The 22,733-nt window shown below is 45.5% G+C and overlaps 1 protein-coding gene across 2 annotated transcripts in view; it reads right to left on the bottom strand.

Moving 5' to 3' along the window:
• Nucleotides 1–22,733, bottom strand: part of LOC309359598 (immunoglobulin lambda-1 light chain-like) — a 142,824-nt gene that overhangs the window by 104,059 nt on the left and 16,032 nt on the right. Inside the window, exons 1-2 of one of the 2 annotated variants that reach the window (XM_081893511.1) lie at nt 19,439–19,596; nt 18,996–19,295 (exon numbers count right to left, since the gene is read on the bottom strand). The exons of the other annotated variant lie outside the window; for it this stretch is intronic. Coding sequence (XP_081749637.1) covers nt 18,996–19,295; nt 19,439–19,484 — 346 coding nt within the window. The 5' untranslated portion in view covers nt 19,485–19,596. Of the gene's footprint in view, nt 1–18,995; nt 19,296–19,438; nt 19,597–22,733 lie in introns of those variants that run through there. 2 annotated transcript variants of the gene reach the window in all.

Genomic DNA, 22,733 nt, shown 5'->3' with positions numbered 1-22,733 from the left:
CTGCTTCCCGCAGTTTGGTCAAACTCATGCTGGTAGCTTCAAGAACACTATCCAACCATCTCGTCCTCTGTCATCCCCTTCTCTTTGTGCCCTCCATCTTTCCAAACATCAGGGTCTTTTCCAGGGAGTCTTCTCTTCTCATGAGGTGGCCAAAGTATTCGAGCCTCAGCTTCACGATCTGTCCTTCCAGTGAGCACTCAGGGCTGGTTTCCTCCAGAATGGATAGGTTTGATCTTCTTGCAGTCCATGGGACTCAAGAGTCTCCTCCAGCACCAGAATTCAAAACGTTAACACTTCCTTAACGTTAAAAACCATGAGTGTAGATCCACCCCCTGACTCTCCAAAAAGTTATTATAGTTCAGTTTCCCCCAAAAGTCAAATACAAACCCTTTCCCCGCCTCAGAAACAAAGCAAAACAGAAAACAAGCAGCATTAAGATAAATTCAACATTGTAATGACCGCTCACCACATCAAATGGGGGGCACTTTTTGAGTGGTTGCATGCAGCCCCCCCCCCGATCCTACGCGATTCCTGGAAATACAGTCTGGCTTCGTCTCCCCTAGCTGGATACCTGGAGGTTCCCGCCTAACCTCAGACAGTTAACCAATCCTGGCCGGGAAGGCGTTGCCAGGGGAGTTGACCAGGTAGGGTTGGGACCACCCTGCACACACAATAGATGGTGGAACTTACCTGGGAGTCCTCAGTTGGCTCCAGAGCTTCTCCCACCTTGCCCTCCCTCAGTTTATGCCTTCTTTTTGCAGGTTAACCTATTCATTAGAGGTATATGGGCACTTCTACGGTCATTGATGGTTGCTGCTGAAGGACTGGGAAGGAATTTCCCTACATTGGCAGGTTTTGCCTTCCCCGTAGCAAAACATCACAACTTTGGCAGTTTCAGGCCTTGGGCAGAATCCTTTAGTCTATCTTCCCTAAATGGGGGGGGGGAGTGTGAAGCGGTGACCCATGCCCCCCCTCCTGTGGCGGCAACCCCACTTTAGCTAATGGGGCCTCCTGCTGCCGCCGTGCCGCCAGAGCACGATTTCTGTTCTCATGCAGAAGCAAAGTTCTTAACCCGAGGTACTATTTCTGGGTTAGCCGAGTCTGTAACCTGAAGTATATGTAACCTGAAGCGTATGTAACCTGAGGTACCACTGTATAACATTCTTGTAAAAAAAAACAAGCAAACTATCACACAATTCTCAGGTATCCTGGCAGACAGGATTTCTGCTGTAGACCCGCCTACTATGATGTATGTATGACACTTTTGGAGTGGGCAATGTCAACAGTCTTTTAAGCTTCCTGCACACTTTTTGTTCAGGGTCTCTCCCTCCTTGGAAGGGGGGGGGGACTCTGTTGCAACAGGAAAATAAATACCTGCCTTGCCTTCCACTGGATCCAGCCTCCATCCATTCTTCTCTGACCAGTCATGGACTTGGGGGACTCAGAGTCCCGTGGGGAGTTGGGCAGCAAAAGCCAAACCCCCATGATTTACATCAGAAGGATGCAGGTGTCACGATTTCACAGTCTGCCAGACATAGATAGTTGACAATCATGCGAGGCAGAACGTTACCCTTGTCATACTGGGTGCAGTGCAGTAGTAAGGAAGGGAGCCCCCTCTGGTGCCTGAACCTATAACTGCATTCAACTTATCACCTCTCGCTTACAATCCTTCTGCAAACCTCCTGGGCAGTGCAGACAGATAAAAGACACTGCTTTCCATCTAGGTTGGCAAAATCAGTGATCTGAGGTGAAGGACACAGTCCAGCCAGGCAAACACACTTAAGGAGGGAGAAAAACAGGGCTGGTGAGGGGTGTGGCTTAGAGATGAATCCCAAGGACCTCACAGGGCTGTATTGGGGCCCCATGGCCTGACATTCCCCATCTCTGCCATAAAAGTGGGTCCATATATGATATAACTAGAGAAAACTCAGCCTACAAAGAATGGAAAAGATTTGCAAGCCAAGAGGAATCAACTCTCCTTCCACGCATGTTCCCCACCAGAGAAAGGTCCCTCCAGAGTCAACAGACAATGCGCTAGCAATTCCTCTTTCACAGCTACAGGTTTTTGTCTCACTTCCCCCTCTGACTGTGTCATTGTGGCCAGTGCTGTGTGCCGTCCCACCAGAGCAAGCAGTGATAGTCTGCCTCATCCTGCACCTCAGCTCTGGCAATGGTTAACGTGGCTGTCTTGCCAGACACGGAGCCAGAGAATCGGTTCGAGATCCCTCTGGGCCTGTTGCTCCCACCGTAGATGATCAGCTCAGGGGTCTGGCCAGGTTTCTGCCGGTACCACTGTTGATGGTGAGTGTCTAATTTATCCCTTGAACAGGTGATTTGAGCATCTTGCCCCCGAGACACGGAGACGGATGGAGGCTGCCTTACTAAGGAACCTGCGAAGAGAAGGAAGCATCTCATCAGAAAGGGAGTCTCTGATTGTTCAAATACACACACAGGCAAATGCAGGTTTCCTTCATACCTGAGCAGTAAGTGAGCAGGGTGATGAGAAGGGATGCCCAGAGCATGATGGGAATTTAGATCAGAAAACCTTCCCAAGGCAGGAAGGCACAGGGGGTTTACCAGCTCAGACCCTCTGCTCCTCTCTTAAGTCTCACAGAGAACCTGTGACTCAGCCCCACATTCAAATCCTTTCCTTCCAAAAGCAACACCCCCTCCTCCTACTCACACCAACACTGTATACAGAGTTAAAGCCTGGCGAGGGCTGATTCTGCTCATTGCAGCCTCTCAGGTAGCAAGGGATGGATCAGTCAGTTTCAGTACCTCTCTGTTCCTCATTTTTTCAATCTTGATTTTGTGTTGCCACATTTCTGCCTGAAGGACCCACATCCTCCTTTCCATCTTCAGAGAAGGAAGGGACATTGTCAGAGCTCAAGGATGCATTTCCTTCAGGAAAAGGCACTCTGTGTATGAAGGAAGGGACAGTGAGAAGTGTCAGCTGGGGAGAGTTCTGAGGGCCAGATTGAGATGCCTGGGGGGCCATATTCAGACCCTAGACCTGACATTTCCCACCCCCGGATAAAACTCTGAATGATAACACGATGAAAAACCACTGATGTATAAGAGCACTCCATTTGTTTTGTGAACTTGGAAAGATATGGAGGTGATGACTCACATGAAAGATTAGAATGTTGCCTAATTTGGAACCTCCATGTCCAGAAGCAATATATCAGATTCTGGGCACACCAGGTTGTGATTCTCTTTGCTTCTGCTTCCCAGAGCCCTCTGGCTGGCTGGCATTGCAAGGGGAATACCGGACAAGACAGAGATGGGTCTGATTTAGCAAAGTGAGACTTTGTGCGCCACCATTCATGTGCAGCCTCAGTCCCTATTGAACACCCATGGTTTTTATTACAAAATGCAAGTGCGGTGTGTGTGGACTGAGTATTGTAACGGAGTAGACATGTCATGATGGACTACAGGAATGATTCTGTGCAGCCATTTTTCTACTCTATGTCTCATGATGCTTTATCCATCGCCCTTTTCCATTATATGCAGGTGTTAAAATGTCACAGTCCGCCAGGCATAGGCAGTTGAGAAGATCTGTGAGGCAGAAGCTCTCTGTCCTCCTTCATGGTGCTGCTCAGCTGTAGGAAGAGCGCTCCCTCTGTTACCTGAAACGATAACTGCATTGTTCTTGTTGCATGTCTTCCGGTTCTCTTGAGAACCCTACTTCCAGTGAATGGATCATGCACTCTCTCTCCAAAGGCTTCCCCATTTCTGTGCACATCTCTTAGTTGGAGAACGACTTCACAACGATTCAGAGAAGTCCAAACTTCACGTAGGCATTTTGGTTCTGGAGTTGTTCTGGGAGTTGCATGTTGGGTAGGTTTGCCTTTAAAAGCAACCAACTCAAACTTCTTCTCCACTTCAAACCACAGGTTGGCAACCTGAGGTCCAAGGGGGTGTAACCAGCCCTTGGCTTACTTTTGGACACACTAATGGTTTGTCCCAGAGCTGCCTGCTCTTTCTAAGTTCCTTCTTTTGTCTTCGTTCCCTCTGTATTTTCCCTACTTTGGAAAGCCTTTCTATTTGGCCCCAGAATGCTATAAGGGAACACTGACGAGGAGGTCTTCACAAAAAACAACAACTCTGGGCCATCCACTGATGTAACGAAGCACTGTTCTTTGACCTGGGGCTCTAAAGATGCTTTGAATTTGAGCTCCCATCAGCCTCAGCCACCAGCACAGCTGCAGTGCAGAACATGGGGAGGTTCAACATTTCCTGAGAAATATGTAGTGCAAAACAGCCATATTGGCTGGGGCTAATGGATGTTGGGGAGCTAAAACCAGCTGGACCAAGGCTGCAATGAAGCCTGAGGAACTTGAGCATGATGAGTTTTTGTTTCAGAACCTTAGGTAGCCGTATCACTGTGTAACGTGAAAGACCCACTTGCAGAATTGTATGCACCACAGTAATAAACTGCCTCGTCTCCTGCCTGCACGTTGGTGATGGTTACAGGGTTAAACTGGAAGAACAGGCAACACAGAGGTTTACCCAAAATCACCAAGACCCAAATTGCACAAATTGTAAATAAGCATCCTGTAAAAAACACACATATTTAGCTCACACACATTCAGCTTTATGCTTGGCAAAAAGATTTTTTAAAAATGAAAAGGAGGGTGGAAACAGGGAGAAGGGAAAAGGGGGTCTGGGAAAAATGACTTTGGCAATGTGAGACTGTTAAGTTGTGGGCGAACATAGCAGACGACACAGCGATTTCTCCAGAGCAGCTCTTTATTTGTAAGCTGGGCAGAACTGAACAGCAAACAGCTCAGCCGGCCTGCTTTTATAGGCAGCCGGCTGTCAACATTGTAGCAACAACAACCCAGGGTTTCCCGCCTAAAATAACTGACGTGGACCTGAGTGAAAACTATCTACAGTATCCCCCTGCTGGCCCAGGGTGAGAACTTCAGTACATAACAGAGACCATCAATAGAGAGAAAAGGGAAGCACTTTTGAGTCACGTTCCCCTTCTGGTTTTATCACTGTGTGACTTGTCTCCATCCCAAGCAGCACAGTAATAGTCAGCCTCATCCTCTGACTTCACATTGGTGATGGTTAAATAGGCCACTTCCTTTGGGGAATCATTGGAAGGAGAGAAGCGGCTGGAGAACTCTGGTCCAAAATTTGTCTTGTCTTTGTCTATGTTCCGCAACAGGATAAAACTCGGGCTCTTTCCTGCTTTGTGTTGATACCAATCGAAACCTCCAAAGCGGTAGCCACTGCTGATTGTGCAAGCGATTTGAACGGTACCTTCCAGGGATGCAGACTGAGTAGCCAACTGCGTCAGGGTGAACTGGGCGAAGGACCCTGCAGAGGGGAGAAATGGAGATTTGTGAAGCAAGCAAGAAGTGTTTGTTTGCTGTAATGCTAGTAAACCAATGAATCAGAGCAGAATAATGTGGAAGGGGCACAGTTGAGTGGTCTAGCATCTGCTTTCTGTATACTGACAGTGCCAGGCACGGCAGAGGACAGAAAACCTGCCAGTCAGTGCAGGCAACCCTAAGCTCGATAGACCAATGTTCCACCAAATATGGGATAGCTTCCTTCCTTCCTCTGTAGAGGACAAGAGCATGAAGGAAAGGTCTTCTTCACCTGAGTAGCAAGTAAAGAAGGTGAAAAGGAGCAAGGGCCACTCCATCCTGTCTGTGCTGTCCAGGGTCCTGAGGTCAAAGGGTGCCCGTTGCTATTCTCCAGCACTCCCTCCCTCTCAAATACCCAGAATGGGTCCCTCATGCAAATCTGCTGGCTCTTCCTCATTGGCTAGAAGCTAGAGTGAACTTGCAGAAGGTCTCCGCATCTACATATAAGCGTCTCCTGCAACCAAACATTGCGTGTCGAGGTCCCCAGGGCCATCCCAATAACTCTCACATCACACAGGAATTTTTGTTTAAGGTTTTTGGCATAATTTTGGCCACAACTTTATTAAAATACAAAAATGTGAGTGGTTGCTTAGGCATCGGTGGCGACTATCTGCCCCCCCCCCATGGGGGACAGACTGACATTCTGCACGCCTGTGAAAGTGAGAAAAGGGGAATATAATTGGGGGTAGCGACGGAGCAGGGAACCTGCCCTCAGCCCTCCCCAAATGTAACCAGGGGCTTTTGCATGGCCCAAGCCCCTTGCTAGGGTGGACAAAAGCAATAGTGAGCCCCTGATTCCTTTAAAAGAATCCCTTGCTGCAGCAGCAGCAGCAGCATTAGAGGGGCAGGCACAGCCAATCCATGCCCCTCAACCAATCAAGCCATAAACAAATACCTAACCACAACCTTACAAATTGTGACGATTTGCTATGCAGTAGGCAAAAACCAAATGGCCCCAGCCAATCAGCCAGATGGACAAAATTCCTACTGGGCCCCTGCCCCAAGAGCAGACGACCCCATGACAGGCATAGCAACGTCAAAGCGAATGACCCTAAATATAGGGAGGGGGGATGGGCAATCCGATGCATGGGCGAAAAGAGGAAGCTCTAGCCTCGTGCAAGGAGGTTTAGCATTTCTGGCTGTCAGTCAACAAATGGCAACATTAACTTCTTCCCAACGACAAGGGAAGCCCAATCGCACCAGTGGCCAACGATCAATTAGCCTGCCCCACAACTTTGGAGTGTCCTGTCGGCCCAGACCGCAACACGTGGTCTCCATGAAGGAGAGCACGCTTTGCAGCCTAGAGGCCTTCTCTTCAGACTGTGAGCCAGCCACGCCTTTTTTGTGGCATTTCTGTTTCGTTCTGCTTGCTGCTTCTTTTCTTTTTCTTTCTAATTAATTTATTAAATTTTCTGTTTTACAATTTAAAGTACTCATTTTCACATCCTTTAGATATCCATGACTTCTTCTCTTTCCATGGTTCATTTTACATACCATAAACTCCCGCATATTTTACAAAAAGCATACCATTCAGTATTCCCTATTGCATCCATTAAAACTTATTTACACTGTTGAATTGATCTTAATGCTGCCATCAATTTCAGTTGTACATAGTTATGTCTCATATATACAGTAAATGTTTTCCAATCTTCTCTAAATGTATGTTCTTCTTGTTCTCTTATACGAAGTCTGTAAGCTGCGCATGTTCCATCAGTTTCAGTTGTCATTTGTCTTTATTTGGGACCTAGAACCTTAATTCTTCATCCTGAAGTTTTCAGAATCCACAAGGATTGTGGTACTTTTCTAAAACATGGCCTAAATCCATGTGGACCGTAAGAGCTGAAAGGCAAGACCATCCATTGAGGCACAATGTACGGGATGCAGGGCCAGTACAAAGTCCCAGTCCCATGCAGAGAAAAATGCCAATGGGTAGTTGATCTCTGAGTGAAAAGGAAGCCTCTGAGTTGCTCATGTATGCTAAACGTGCTTCTGCTTCACTTCACAGCAGAGTAGCAGGGTGTACAGGTGGTGTCTGATATACGGTAATAGATTTCTGCAATAATTGGGGGAGAAAGGGCTGACATCTCCCCCTACAGGGGAAAGCTGGGATAGCAGGCAACAGAGAGGATTACCAAAAATTAGCAAGACCCCATTAGCACAATTTGTAAGTAAGCAAGCCCGCAACAAACACACATTTAGCTCACTCACAACCAGATTTATATACTTGTCAAAAAGATTTTTTTAAAAAAAACAGAAAAAGAGGGTGGAAATAGGGATAAGGGAAAAGGGGATCTGGGAAAAACGACTTTGGCAATCCCACCCACCATTGCAACCAATGTGCTTTAACTACTATACAGGGGTACCTCGTGTTACATATGCTTCAGGTTACATACACTTCAGGTATACTGAGTTGAATAGGATCCAAATTGCAGCAGTCTGTTTGATCCTAGAACAATAGGATTCAGAATGCAGCAGTCTGATTGGTCCACAGGAGCCACTCAATCCAACTCCAAGTGGAAGTGAATCCACAACCTGATTGGCCTACAGGAAAATCTCGGAATTAGCCAATCACGTGGGGCCCATTGTGTAATAATGTATATAAAGCAGACATTTCGGGGGAACTTCCATTCCTCCTCACTACTATGAGCTGAATAAAGAGCATGAAATCCACACTCGACTCCGAGTATATTTCACTAGCAGTTCGAAAGCACGCCAATGCAAGTAGATAAATAGGTACTGCTGTGGCGGGAAGGTAAACGCCGTTTCCATGTGCTCTGGCTTCTGTCACAGTGCTCTGTTGCGCCAGAAGCGTTTTAGTCCTGCTGGGCACATGACCTGGAAAGCTGTCTGTGGATAAACGCCGGCTCCCTCGGCCTGAAAGTGGGATGAGCACCACAACACCATAGTCGCCTTTGACTGGACTTAACCCTCCAGGGGTCCTTCACCTTTTATAACTTTATGTTAAAAAGTCACCACATTTCTTCATATGACGCTAACTCAGAACATGGCTGAACTGGAAGCACCAGACATGTAGCCACACGTAGTGAACTTCACTTCACGTCACAGGTGTAGGGGGTGCAGATATCCTCTGACATCCCCATATCTGCCGAATGTGGGGGGAAAGTGGACCGACACCCCCCAAGTCCCTTCAATGTGTGCTTGTGAAATGAAAACATCTGAATCTCTACATCATGTTATGTTTATCTGCCCTTTGTACAGTTCAGCCCGTGCTAGTATACTAAACTCCATAATCCAGCCTATGGCCGACAAACCAGTAGACCTACAGCTTGCCTGGGTTCTTCAAGATGTGGTTCCTTATATTACCCTACAGGTTGCTAAATTCCTAACAGCCGTCCTCTCGTACAAGAGACGGAACGGAATGTTAGCTGATTATTGATAGTTATAAGAATTTTCTATAATGACATCAGATATTGATTTTAGTGTAGTGCCTAAAATTTTTAATCTTAATCTTAAACTTTTCTTATGAATGGCTAATATCTGTCCTTGTGAGTTGTGAATTGTGTTATACTATTTGTGGTTTGTACGAGTCCGCTGTTTTATTTGATTTGTTTTGTTGTGTTGTGTTTCATGATGGGCGTAAAGCTGAATAAACATTTTGATTTGACCGACACCCCCCTAATGTCTAAAGCGGGAATAGCAGGCATCATATCAGCTAATTACAGCAACATGAACACTAATGGTACCTAATAGGAAATCAGATGTTCTTTGTCAGTGGCCCAGTGCTACTCCTTCAGGGTTTTGAGTAAGACTTGAATTTCCAAACGTTTTTGCCTGATAATGGCTTACTCTTTAATTTTTAAGTATTTCAGGTATTTATTTATTTATTGAACTTATTCCACCTTTCCTGCTCTAAGGACCCCAGGGCAACAACAATTGATGAAACAAAGCATTTTAAAAGCAATTGCTTGCTGGGTTATACTGATGTGGAGCAGGGGCTGGAATCAGATGTCATTTTAGTTCTGTCCAACCCTGCTATTGAAAAGGCTTAAGGCTCAGAATGAAGAAAGCTCTGTGGTGAATCTAAACTCCTTGCTCTGAAGGAGGAAACATGAGTGTTTTTGTCTCAGTTCCCCATCAGACTTGATCACCGTGTAACACATTGCTGAACCAATCCCCACAGTAATAAACAGCCTCATCGTCAGCCTGGGTGTTGGTGATGGTTAAATAGCCCATATTCCCAGAGAGGGAAGCAGTGAATCGATCAGGGATCCCTGTTCCTCTGCTGCAACCATTACACTGCACATAGTGAGGGACTTGTCCAGGTCTCTGCTGAAACCAGTAAATAAAGCCACGATTGCTGCTGGCGGTGCAGGAGAGTTTAGTGGTTTCTCCTGGTGACACAGACTGAGAGGGAGGTTGAGTCATCGTATCCTGTGAAATGACACCTTTGGAAGACGGAAAAATGAAAGGAAAACATTTAATCTTGCTTCTGCTTCCAGATATGAAGGAAGCACTATGATAAATGCATAGCATCTGTTTCTGTTCTGAGTCCTGAGGAGTGTGAGTCCTCCACATGCTTACCTGAGAAGTAGCTGAAAAGTGCAAGGAAGGACAGAGTCCAGGCTTTGGTGAGCATGGTTTGACTTTCTAAAAACAAAGGGTACCTGGATGAGCCTTCCTGCTTCTGTCCTAAATCTCCCCAGGAACTGGAGACAAAGGTCCTGTCATATAAAGCTATTGATGCCCATTGGCTTTGCTAAAATGCCACTCCTCCTCTGGGGAGGTGGGACAATCTATCTCAGCCAATGAACAAAGAAGATATTTGCATGAGGAAGAGTATATAAAAAGAAGAGGGAAGGTTCTTTGTACTGGAATGAGAGAAATATGAAATTTGTGAAGCATTGGTCACTGGAATAAGACTCTCGAGAAAGCAAATTAGGCCAGGGTGGGTGTGAGATGGAAACTTGGGAAATATATTTTAATCATTTTAATTAAATTTTCCGTTTTACATTTTAGAATATTCATTTCTAAAAATATCAAGGACTTCTTCTCTTTCCATGACTTGTTTTGCATAACATAAAAGCCTGCATATTTTACATAAACTAAACCATTCAATATTACATTATTAGATCCATCAAAACCTATTTGTTGAATTTATCTTAATGCCGCCAACGTTTTCAAGTGTACACAATTCCTCCGCCCCCCAATATATTCAATAAACATTTTCCAATCTTGGGAAATAACCCATTCCTCTCTCTAAACAGTAATTCAAGGACAGATCCCTGAGAATGATGGGAGAGGAAGGGAACATGTCAACAGTCCTGTCCCTGATAATCCCCCCAGCCAGCTCCTCTTCTCTGGCCTTTTCTCCATCACCATCAAACTTATTTAAAGTCACCATAGAAGTCTCCACTGAAAGCTTCCCTCTCTGATGCACAGGATACCATCCCAGCACCTGAGTCTGCCATCTAGCTCAGGATCAGGGGGAAAATCCTACAGCAACATTCCACCAGGGGCTGCATGCGGGGAGGGGTGTGTTTCTTGAAAGAAAAGTAGATGGACTAGTGAGTCTGACCCTTATCTTTGCCAGTGGTGTTACAATAGGGGGTGGTGGTATGCCCTGGGTTCCATGTCTGAGGGGGTGACAAGAAATCACCCCGCACGGGCTCGCAGTGGCGCAAGCAGCCATCACTCCACCACAGCTGCATGTGGAGGATTCTCTGTTCGCAGCTGCAGCCGTGAGCGGAGGATCCCGGCGGCAAACCGCTAAGTACAGTGCATGTGCGGCGTCGCACGCATGCACTGTACGTAGAGACGCCGAACAAGCACTGTATAGCAGTTTGCTGCCGGCGCCACTCCAGCACTGTACGGATGGTGCTGGGATCCTCTGCTCGTGGCTGTAGCGGCGATGGAGGGATCCCGGGACCGTCCGTACGGCGCTGTTCTGGCGGCAAACCGCTATACAGTGCATCTGTGACACCGCACATGCGCCCTACATAACATCACCCGCCCCGGGTGCCACAATGCCTTCCTTCACCCCTGATCTTTGCACAGTAGGGTACATTCCAGCCATAGAAGATTCAATGGTTCCAACACACTCCCCAACACCCCTTCATTCCATTAACCAAGAGCTTACCTTCCAATGACACATTCCAACCTACTGAAAACGTTATTTTCCGCATGGAACATCTTAGAACAGTGAGGACTTCGTGTGTGTGTGTGTGTGTGTGTGTGTGTGTGTGTGTGTATTAGCAGATATTTTACTGTTATTTTACTGTGTCTGGCTAGTGATATTAGGGCAGTAAAACAAAGCATAAATTCTGAGTTTAAACTGCCACAAGGTTCACGGAGTGGTTTTTTCCTGGTATCTTAAACATGCAGCACCTCTGGCATCTGTGCCAAATGCAGAAATTTTCAGCAATGGATGATGTTGATGGAGGAGTTTGCTCAGCAGATACCTTGAATGAACTTGGAGTAAAAATTTGAAACCTGCAATGTGCATTGATCTCTGTCCACTTGTTGGATGAGTGATTTTTGACCTGGATAAAGGACTGGAATGAGTTGCAGTCCCTCTCATATGCCCTCCAACATTTCTCTGAAGAAAATAGGGATGTCCTATTCAATATTATTATTATTATTAATAATAATAATAATAATAATAATATATACAATGCACACACAACATTACAACTACAATCATTCACATACCAACAGCACAAAAAATACAAACATAAATGTTACACCTACGTGACTTCCCTCCACCAGTGTTTGTCATTTTATGTTTATTATATTATTTATATTGCAATTTGTAATTCTCATCTTTAATACTATCATTTAACTAATATTTTGTTTTCTGAATCAACTTCAATATTATTGTTGTTGTTAAATAATAATAAAGCATATAAAAATGGAATAAAACATTGAACATTAAAAAACTTCCCTGTACAAGGCTGCCTTCAGATGTCTTCTAAAGGCTGTATAGTTACTTATTTCCATAACTGGGGGGGGTTGCTGGGGGGGTCAAACATTTCTCTGATGGAAATAGAGACATCCTAAGGGAAAGCGGGACATTCAGGGATCAGACCAGAAACCAAGATGCCTTCTGTAAATCCCAAATCACCCCTGGAATATAGGGACATCTGTCATCTCTACTATTCAAAGAGTCCCATGTAAAGATCAAATGAAGCTCTGTAGCAAATCTGAACTCCTAGCTTGAAGGAGGAAGAGAGAAGGTTTTTGTCTCAGTTCCCCATTAGATTTGAGCACCGTGGAACGCATTAATACTGCTATACCATGTGCCACAATAATAAGCAGCCTCATCTTCAGCCTGAGTGCTGGTGATGGTTAAATAGCCAACATTTCCAGAGAGGGAAGCGGTGAATCGATCCGGGATGCCCTCACCTCGGTTTTGGCCATTTTGGTGCACATAGCGAGGGCCCAGTCCAGGTCTTTGTTGATACCAAGTAATGTAGCCCACTTTACCATTGGGGGTGCAGGAAAGCTTAGTGGTTTGTCCAATGGACACAGACTCAGAGGCTGTTTGAGTCATAGGAGACTGTGAAATGACACCTGTGTAAAAAAGAAATGAAAATCATTGTCTTGATTCACTTAGGGTGCTTAGATATATCAGGCAGGCACTAAGCTCAATCTGCAATATAAATAGTTTTGTTGTTGGGAATTAGATCTATGGAAAGCGAGTCCACTACATCCTTACCAGAGAAGTAGCTGAGAAATGCAATGAAGGACAGAAACCAGGCCATGGTGAGCTCTCTAGAGGAGACTGACTTTCTCAAAGAAACAGAGAACTGGCAGGGACCATACTGCTCCTATCTTATATCCTCCAGGACCCAAAGATGAAAGGTATGTCACTTAAAGCCTATTGGCTTTGCTAGAAATGCCCCTGTGGAGGCGGGACATTCCAAGTCAGCCAATGAACAGAGAAGACATTTCACATTTGCATAAGAAAGAATATTTGAAAGAGGAGACACTCCTGGCTTTGTCCTGGGATAGCAGAAATATGAACTTTCTATGGCAACATTTGCAGCAATAGGAATAGGGAGTGAACATATGGGAATTTGTGGAATTTGCCCTGGCGGATGAGGGGCCAGGAGGGAGAAAACTTAACAGATAATCCTTCCAACCAGCTCTGGCCTTTCTCCAACCCCACCAAACTTATTGAGGCCTTAGTGGTCTCTGTTGAAGGCCTCCCTCACCTGTCTCAGAATCTGACTCTATCCTCTAGCTCAAGAGTGGGGGACAATTCCCAGAGCTGCATTCTCTCACTAGGAACATTTCAGAAGGTACTTTTTCAGAAGTCCTTGGTGGAGCCAGAAGCATAAGTAGATGGAATAGTAAATTTGAACCAGGTGTTGGTAGAATTGGATGCATTCCAGCCATGCAAAACATAATGACTGCTCCCCGCTTAAAACGGGGGGTGCCCTTTGCGTGGACGCGCGCAGCCCCTAGATCTGGAGCGGCTCCATCAGCATAGGCTTGGCTTTGCCTTCCCTCAGGTGGGATACCTGGAGGTCTCCGCCTACCCCAGTCAGTTGTCCAATCCCACCTGGGGGAAGTGTTGCCAAGGAGACCAGGCCAGGTAGGGGAGGGATTACCTGCCCACACAATAGAGGGAGGATCTTACCTGGGAATCCTCACTTGGCTCCAGAGCTTCTCCCACCCTACCCACCCTCAGTTAATGTCTTATTTTGCAGGTTAACTTTTCTTCACAGATATGCGGGCGCTGCTACATTAAGGTCGCTGTTAAAGGGCCAGAAAGGAATTTCCCTGCATTGGCAGGTTTCGCCTTTCCCGTAGCAAAATGTCACAACTTTGGCGGTATCAGGCCTTGGGCGGAATCCTTTAGTCCATCTTCCTCTTTGCGGCGGTGATACCAGGGTTCCCCGTTAAAGGGGTTTCTGAAGGTAGGCTTTGACCGTACGCCGGAAGGTCGTCATTGCTCTCCCCTGCGGCGGCATAATGGGGACGGCTATCTCTGCTTGAACATATGTTCTCCAGAGCCGGCCCATCCCCCCCACACACACTGGATAACCCTGATGCTCCCTAGGTCCCCGGCAGGGGACTGGGGAGGGAGAACGCCCAATGCCTGAGCCAAGGTCTACCCACATTTGAAATTTAATAAAGTTGTGGCCAATTTAATCCCATAGCACGTTGTCTTGAGTCGTTATTCCACATGACGGGGGGGACCGCTCGGGATCTGGGGACTCTGCCTGTCCACGCAAAGGTTTCAACACACTCCCCAACACTCCTATATTCCAATCAGTAAGAGGTATTATCACAGGCTCATAGCTCAAGGACACATTTCAGCCTGGCAAAAACATATCAGGTCAAGCAGCAGGCATGGTGTGGTCTGTGTCCTGGAGAGATGTGTGGCCCTGCAAGAATTCTGAGGGCCTGATAAGAGAGGACTGGAGGGTCATATTTGACCACTTCCAATCTGAGTTTCTCCACCCACCCTCTAGAATGTAGATGATAGGTGTTTTTGAAACTACATCTTCCAGGATTCCATGTGCCTAGGGAGGCATTCAGGGCAAATAAGTGAAGTAAGGTAAGGACCCATGGACAGTTAAGTCCAGTCAAAGGCCACTTTCTGAGCTCTTCTCAATTTTGGGGAGAGCGGTGGAGGAAGGCTGTCCAGAGACTGTGACTCTGTTAACCCTCTCTCCCCCAGTGTTTCTTCTCCTAGCTGTTCACCATCCAGTGTTTCCCAGCTTCTGCCTTCTGAACTATGCCCCTCTGCAAACCTCTGTTCCCAATCTATACTGTCCTCAAGCTCCTAGGAAGATTCAGGATCTGGAGCAGGAGCAGGGGGAGGGCGAGGCTCCCACCACCCCTCCTCAGTGCAGCCTTGTCCCTGACACAGGTTGAGTCATTGTATGTTGAGAAATGGCACCTTTGGGGAGGAAATGAAAAGAAGAAGAAGAGCTTGATTCATTGATTTTGCTAACAAATAGCCTCAAACCGCAATGATATATGCAGGATATAATGGGTGTTGTGGACCCAGAAACCTGAAGAGTCACCTGCATCTTTACCTGAGATGTAGCTGAGAAGTGCAAGGAAGCCCAGAGCTCAGGCCCTTTCTAGAGGAGTCTGCCTTTCTCAAAGGAACAGATAAGGTCCAAGGATCTTCTGGATTTTTTTCTTAAATCCCACCAGGAACTGCAGGTGACGTTACTGTTTTGGAAAGCTACTGGTGCCCATTGGCTTTGCTAGAAATGCCACTCCTCCTCTGACCTTCTAGCCCAACTAATAAAGAGAAGATATTGAAACGAGTGAGGGTATTTAAAAAGAAGAGGGGGGAAGGATCCTGGTGTAGTTCTGGGATGAGACTAAAATGGTGTAAATAGAGTAGAGAGGGAACTAAGGCAAGATCTTGAAAACTGGGAAGATCCTGTTTTCCTGTGAACAGTAATCCAAACACCAAAGACTTGGTAAGGCAGCAGGGGAGCTCCAGAAATAGATTAGCATTTTTCCTGGGGTCCAGAGCAGAGGGGGAAAACACTCCTCCACCCCAAACATCAGAATGCCAACCAAACTCTGAGCAGGACTGAAGAGGAAGCACTACAGATGGAGCCATGCATGGAGGAGATGCTTCATTTCACATCACAGGTGTGGGGGTTGCTCTCAGATCCTCATTTTGCCCAGTTTGTGAGAAGTGGACCAACATCTCCCCCTGAAGATAAAATCAGAGATAGCAGCCATCATATAAGCTACATACAACATGAGCCCTAATGGAGTACTATGTGAAAACTCATTTTCATTCTTAGTGCTTCAGCACTACATACTTCTTCACACATTTAAGTAAGACCCTGATTTCCACAACATGCCTGCCTGATATGGCCAAAATCTTCCTTTAGTAATAGTGATTCTACTGTGTCTGGTCAGTGTAAGTTGATAAAATAAGGCCCTGCTGGCTTTGTCCAGCAATGTTGTGGTCATCTTTAACACCTGCCAACATTTTCAACCACTTGAATGTGAGTTCTTGCTGGGGTGGTTTGTTCTGCAGGCACCTTTCTTTAATCCACTTGCCATGAGATTTGGCAACCTGCAGTGTGTACTGAGGTCACTGGGTGATCTTCATGTGGAGAAGAAGATTCAGTCAGATGCCATTTTAGTTCCATCTGGCTCTATCCTTGAAAGAGCTTCAGGCATAAATTTAGCTCCGTAACAAATCTGAATGCCCTCTTCAGCAAGAAGAGTGAAGGTTTTTGTCTCAGTTCCCCATTAGACTTGATCACAGTGTAACTCATTGCTAAACCAAGCCACACAGTAATAGTCCGCCTCATCATCAGCCTGGACGTTGGTGATGGTTAAATAGCCTGTATTCCCAGAGAGGGAAGCAGTGAATCGATCAGGGATCCCTTCTCCCCTGCTGCCACTATTATAATGCACATACCGAGGGGCTTGGCCAGGTCTCTGCTGATACCAGTAAATATAGCTACGACTACTGCTGGCGGTGCAAGGGAGTTTAGCAGTGTTTCCTGGGGATACAGACTCAGACACAGGTTGAGTCAACGTAGACTGTGAAATGACACCTTTGGAAAATGGAAAAATGAAAGGAAAACAATTAACCTTGTTTGTGCTTCCAAATCTCTAACGGGTCCTATGATTAATGCACAGTATTGATTTGTTGTTGAGCCAGAATCTGAGGGAAAGGGAGTCTTCCACACTCTTACCTGAGAAGTAGCTGAGAAGTGCAAGGAAGCAGAGAGTCCAAGCCATGGCGAGCTCTCTAGAGGCTTCTGACTTTGTCAAAGAAACAGACCACCGGCAGCAGGCTTCCTGCTTCTCTCTTCAGTCCCCCAGGAACTGCAGATTGAGGGTCTGTCATATAAAGTTATTGATGCCCATTGGGTTTCCTAGAAATGCCTCACCTCCTCTGAGGAGGCAGGAGATTCCAGGCCAGCCAATGATCACAGAAAACATTTGCATGAGGGAGGTTATTTAAAAAGAAGAGGGGAGGCTCCTGGTTTCGTCCTGGGATGACGGAAATGTGCAGCCAGAGAGCATTTAATCTTTGCATTTCTGAAAGATTGGGCACATTTGGTTCCCTTAGAACAAAGAAAATTGAAGGTAGCAAGAGTCCAGGAAAAATATTATAACTTTGACACAGTCTGGGACGACTTTATAGATCATACAAATAATGAACTGTGCCTATCGTCAACAACACAGTTTGGAGTGCACGAAGCGCATATTTTAATTAGTATTTGTTCTTTCTTTCCTCCTGTCTTGTATATACAAAGTACTGCAGACCAGTAGTGCTGCTAACATGTATATTTATTATGATGATTATTTGCATTTTCAAAAACAGGAACAGAGAGCATATTTAACCCCCCTCCCCTCCCCCTGTCCCACTTACAACTTCATACATCGTGTATACATATTTTCCAAGTTATTACATCTTAACTTTTATGCTTGTAAGTGTTTACTCAAACCAGCACTTCTAATATTAATATAAATAACAGCAAGGACATTGGGCAACCTCATCCCTTTATATATCATACATTTAATGTATCTTTTCATTTGTGGACAACAGACCAAGCGATGGAGGTTACCGTGTATCGTTCTGTGTTTGTTAAGATTTTGACGGTTTTAGCATATACACTGTGGCAAGGTTGTGTTTTGTCTTCGGAGATGACTCTCTGACTGCAAGTGGGCTGGCTTGCCCCCACGAGTGAGGGGGCCGTGGCCATACGACATGCACACGACATGCGTGCATGTCGTGTGACATGCTGACATCATGCATGCACACTGCAGAATGCCTTTCCCCATGTACGCCCACTCAACCCTGCAAAATCGGCACTGTTACAGCTGCCACCTAATGCATTTGCCACTTATGCATTTGAAAAAATAATATCTTTTTTTTTCATGTGGCAATACCAAGACTTTGGAACTCCCTGCCTATTGACACCAGCAGTGCCTTCATTGCACTGTTTTTGTTACCTGTTGAAAATATTTTTGTTTAGGCGAGCCTTTCTGGGTGGAATGCTGACATGGGTTTTAATCTATTTTTAGCTTATTATTGATTTCAATTGTTTCTGAAAGTTTTGAATAGGAGTTCAAAACAGTTCGTTGCAGATAGTTTCATTGATTTATTGTTTCGTGAACCACTTTGAGGCTTCGTTATAATCAAGAGGTGTATATAAATCTTGTGAAATAAAATTTTAAAAAACAGAGCAGTTCATTAATGCACACTTTTCTATCTCTACTGTTGGAAGATGTATGCTTCCAAATAAAAATGGTGGGGAGAGTGCTGTTGCAGTCAGGTCCATAATAATGTGGCTGGTTCATGTGAGAAAAGCATACTGGACTAGGGGTTTATCCCCACTTGTCATGTGTCTAAAAAGCAGAGGTCCATGGGGGATATATCCAGCCTCATATAACTCTACTTAATGCACAATACCAGTAGCAGTAAAGCTTTGCTGGATGAAATTTTCATAGCCTCTGGTCTAATTTTTTGGGAACCCTGCGATGTGTTTAAGTTTTTACTCTGCTAACTATACAGGAATCTGCTCTGGATCAATATTGAGTAGGATTCCATGACATATCTCTAGTGATTCTAAGCTGCCAGATATGAAGGAGGAAGGTGGAAGGTTTTTGTCTCAGTTCCCCATAAGACTTGATCACTGTGCCACAAGCTATAGCTGTTAAACCAAGCCCCACAGTAATAGACAGCCTCGTCTTCAGCCTTGAGGTTAGTGATGGTTAAATAGCCAGTATTCCCAGAGACAGAAGCAGTGAATCGATCAGGGATCCCTTCTCCCCTGCTGCCACCATTATAATGCACAAAGCGAGGGGCCTGCCCAGCTTTCTGTTGATAGAAGTAAATATAGCCGCCGCTGGGACTGCTGCTGGCAGTGCAAGGGAGTTTAGCCGTTTGCCCTGGGGACAAAGACTCCGATGTAGGTTGAGTCACAGTGTGTTGAGAAATGACACCTTTGCAAAAAGAAAAAGAAAGAGAAGATATTGATTCACAGGATTTTCTCACAAACATCCTAAAAGCGGTATGATAAAGGCATACTACAGTTAGTGCTAATTTGCCCAGAAGCCTATGGAAAGGGAATCTTCCACATCCTTACCTGAGAAATAGCCAAGAAGTGCAAGGAAAGACAGAGCCCAGGCCATGTTAAGCTCTCTAAATGACTTGGGCTTTCTCAACAAAAAGGTTAAGCAGCAGGGACCTGCCTGTTTCCTTCTATACCCCGCAGGAACAGAAGAGGAATGAGCTGTCCTATAAAGATTTTGACCCTCGCTGGCTTTGCCAGAAATGCCTCTTCTCCTCTTCTGAGAAGGCAGGACATTTTAGCTCAGCCAGTGAGCAGAGGATATATTTGCATAAAGGAGAGTTTTAAAAGAAGAAGATGGAAGGGTCATGGCTTTGCCCTGGAATGGGAGTTTATGAATAAGAATAGGAAAAGAGGAAATGTGTGTGTGTGTGTGTGTGTGTAAATGTGGGGACTGTCTACTTTCCTGTTAATAGCTGCTCTCTCCCAGCGCCGCAACCTCATAGTCGCCTTTGACTGGACTTAACCGTCCAGGGGTCCTTTACCTTTTACCTTTGCGTGTTGAGGTCCTCCAATCCACCCCCAAATGCTTCACACTTCACACATAATTTTTGTTTAAGGTTTTTGGCATAATTTTGGCCACAACTTTATTAAAATACATAACTGTGAGTGGTTGCTTAGGCATTGGTTATGACTATCTGTCCCCACGCCTAGGGGCAGAACTGACTTCTGGATTCCAGCAAAAGCCAGGAAGGGAAAACAATATTGGGGAGAGAATGGAGCCGGGCACCAGACCCTCACCCCCCCCCCCCATGCTCCCTGAGGCTTGCATGGCCCTAAGCCCCCTTCAGGGGTACAGACAAAAGAATGGCAAGTCCCTGGATTCCTTTAGTGGAATTCCCTTTCCGCAGCAGTATTGGAGGGGCAGGCACCACCAATCCTTACTCCTCCACCAACAAATTTTTAACCAATGCCTAACCGCAACCTTACAAGTTGTGATGATTTGCTATGCAGTAGGCAAAAACCAAATGGCACCAGCCAATCAGCCAATTGGACAAAATTCCTACCAGGCCCCTGCCCCAAAAGCAGGCAACTCCATGACAGGCATAGCAAGGTCAACCAAGATTCCTAAAATTAGGGAGGGTGGGCAGGTGATCCGATGCACACAGCAAAAGTGCCTAGTCAGAGTTGCGTGACTTCATTTTATAACCTTTGGTCCAACCCCCTAAATGGCAGCACAAAAATTTGCCCAACAACCCAACAGCCCAATCACTGCGGATGGTCATCCAAACTAACCTGCCCAGCAACAGAGGGGTGGCCTTACAGACCCCACCGCAATACGTGCTCTCTATTAATGAGAACTCGCTTTAGTAACACAAATGCTAAAGACTCAATAGGAGGGGGCTGGGGCTGAGAGCTGCAGGTAAAGGTAGTTGTTTTTTCTGTGTTCCATGCTAGAGAAGGACACATTTTTCATCTCAGATAAAAGTAAGCTTGCTTTGTGACAGCCATTGTAGTGAGCTCAACAGAAAACCAATCAAACAGGTTGAACAGACAGAGTGCCAATAAATGGAAACCCAAGTGAGAGAAATGGTCAAAACTTCAAAAAATAGAACAAATGGGGAAATGAAATGAATCTGTCTGCACACATCTCCCAGTAAACTGAACATGTCTGAACAGGAAGCGCCAGAAATGGAGCCATGATTGGGAGTCTTCTGCTTCACTTCACATCACAGGTGCTGGGGCACAGGCCATCTCTCAAATCCTCTAACGTACCAAATGTGGGAGAAGTTGAGCAACACAGCCCCCTAAGGTTGAACTCAGCCCAAGGAGCGTCTCCACCCCTATCATTCAGCTGTGACACTGAGGTCCAGCTCCGAGGGCCTTCTGGCGGTTCCCTCACTGCGAGAAGCCAAGTTACAGGGAACCAGGCAGAGGGCCTCTTTGGTAATGGCACCCTCCCTGTGGTACATCCTCCCATAAGATGTCAAAGAGAAAAACAACTACCAGAATTTTAGAAGACATCTGAAGGCAGCCCTCTTTAGGGAAGCTTGTAATGTTTAATAGACTATGGTATTTTAATATTTTGTTGGAAGCCGCCCAGAGTGGCTGGGGAAACCCAGCCAGATGGGCGGGGTATAAATAATAAATTATTATTATTATTGGCAGAATAATGGAGAGTCCTATCCCTATCCAGAACTCTCCCTCATGCAAATATCTTGTCTTCATTGGCTGGTCTAGAATGTCACACCTCCTCAGAAGAGGTGTGGCGTTTCTTGCAAAGTCAATGCGTCAATAGGCGTCTATTGCTATATATGTGAGACTCTTCCTCTTCAGTTCCTGAGGGGATCTAAAATAGCAGAAGGAAGGTTCCTGACAGTTCACTGTTTATTAGAGGAACCCCAACGCCTTCTGAGAGCTCACCATGGCTCTGGCCTCTGTCACCACGTTGTTTACTATCAATTTGGCTTTTTGTTCTGAATAAATTGCTTCTATTCCATTTTCAAACCCCCGCCCTACTCCCATCCTTTCCAAATTTTTCTTCATAAACAGCCAAGAAATGTTGTCAAAGGCCTTCTCCGCATCAATAAAAATCAACACCGCTCTTGTGTTTGAATTAATCTGTAAAAACTCCAAAATGTCAATGATGTTTCTTGTGTTGTCAAATAAATGCCTACCAGGGAGAAAGCCTGCTTGGTCCTTATGAATCACTTCATTTAAAACTTTCTTAAACCTACTTGCCAAAATGTCTGCAAAAATTTTGTAATCCACATTTAGGAGTGAGATAGGACGGTAGTTTTTAAGTTGAGTTTTTTCAGATTCTAGTTTTGGAATCAACGTGATGAAAGCTTCTTTCCACGTTTCCGGTGCCTTCCTCCCCTCCATAATCTGGTTACAAACTTCCAGCAATGGTTGTGTCAATGAGTCCTTCAGTACCTTATAATATTTGGAAGTAAGCCCATCAGGTCCCGGAGATTTGCCCAGTTGGAGGTTCTGAATGGCGCATTCAATTTCTTGGGTTGTAATATTACAGTTCAGGGTTGCTCTCATTTCCTGGGGTATTTTTTGTAATCCATTAGTTATAACAAATTGGTCCACCTCTAAGCTTTTTTGTGGCCTTTGAGAGTAGAGTTCTTTGAAATATCTCTGAAAGGACCTTCTAATTTCATCGGGTTTCTGAACCATTCTCCCTTCAATCTCTAGATTTGTAACTGTGTTAAGTTTTTGTCTCTTTTTCAACTGCCAGGCTAACAATTTTCCACATTTGTTTGCAGATTCGAAGGATCTTTGTTTCATTTGTTTAATTTTCCATTCCACCTCTTGATTTATCAGTTTCGAGTATTGTGCCTGGAAAAACTTCACTTCTCTC

Source organism: Podarcis melisellensis, assembly GCF_964234715.1.
Source record: "Podarcis melisellensis genome assembly, chromosome: 16".
In the NCBI taxonomy this organism is placed as follows: Eukaryota; Metazoa; Chordata; class Lepidosauria; order Squamata; family Lacertidae; genus Podarcis; species Podarcis melisellensis.
This window is presented reverse-complemented; position numbering and strand designations above follow the sequence as displayed.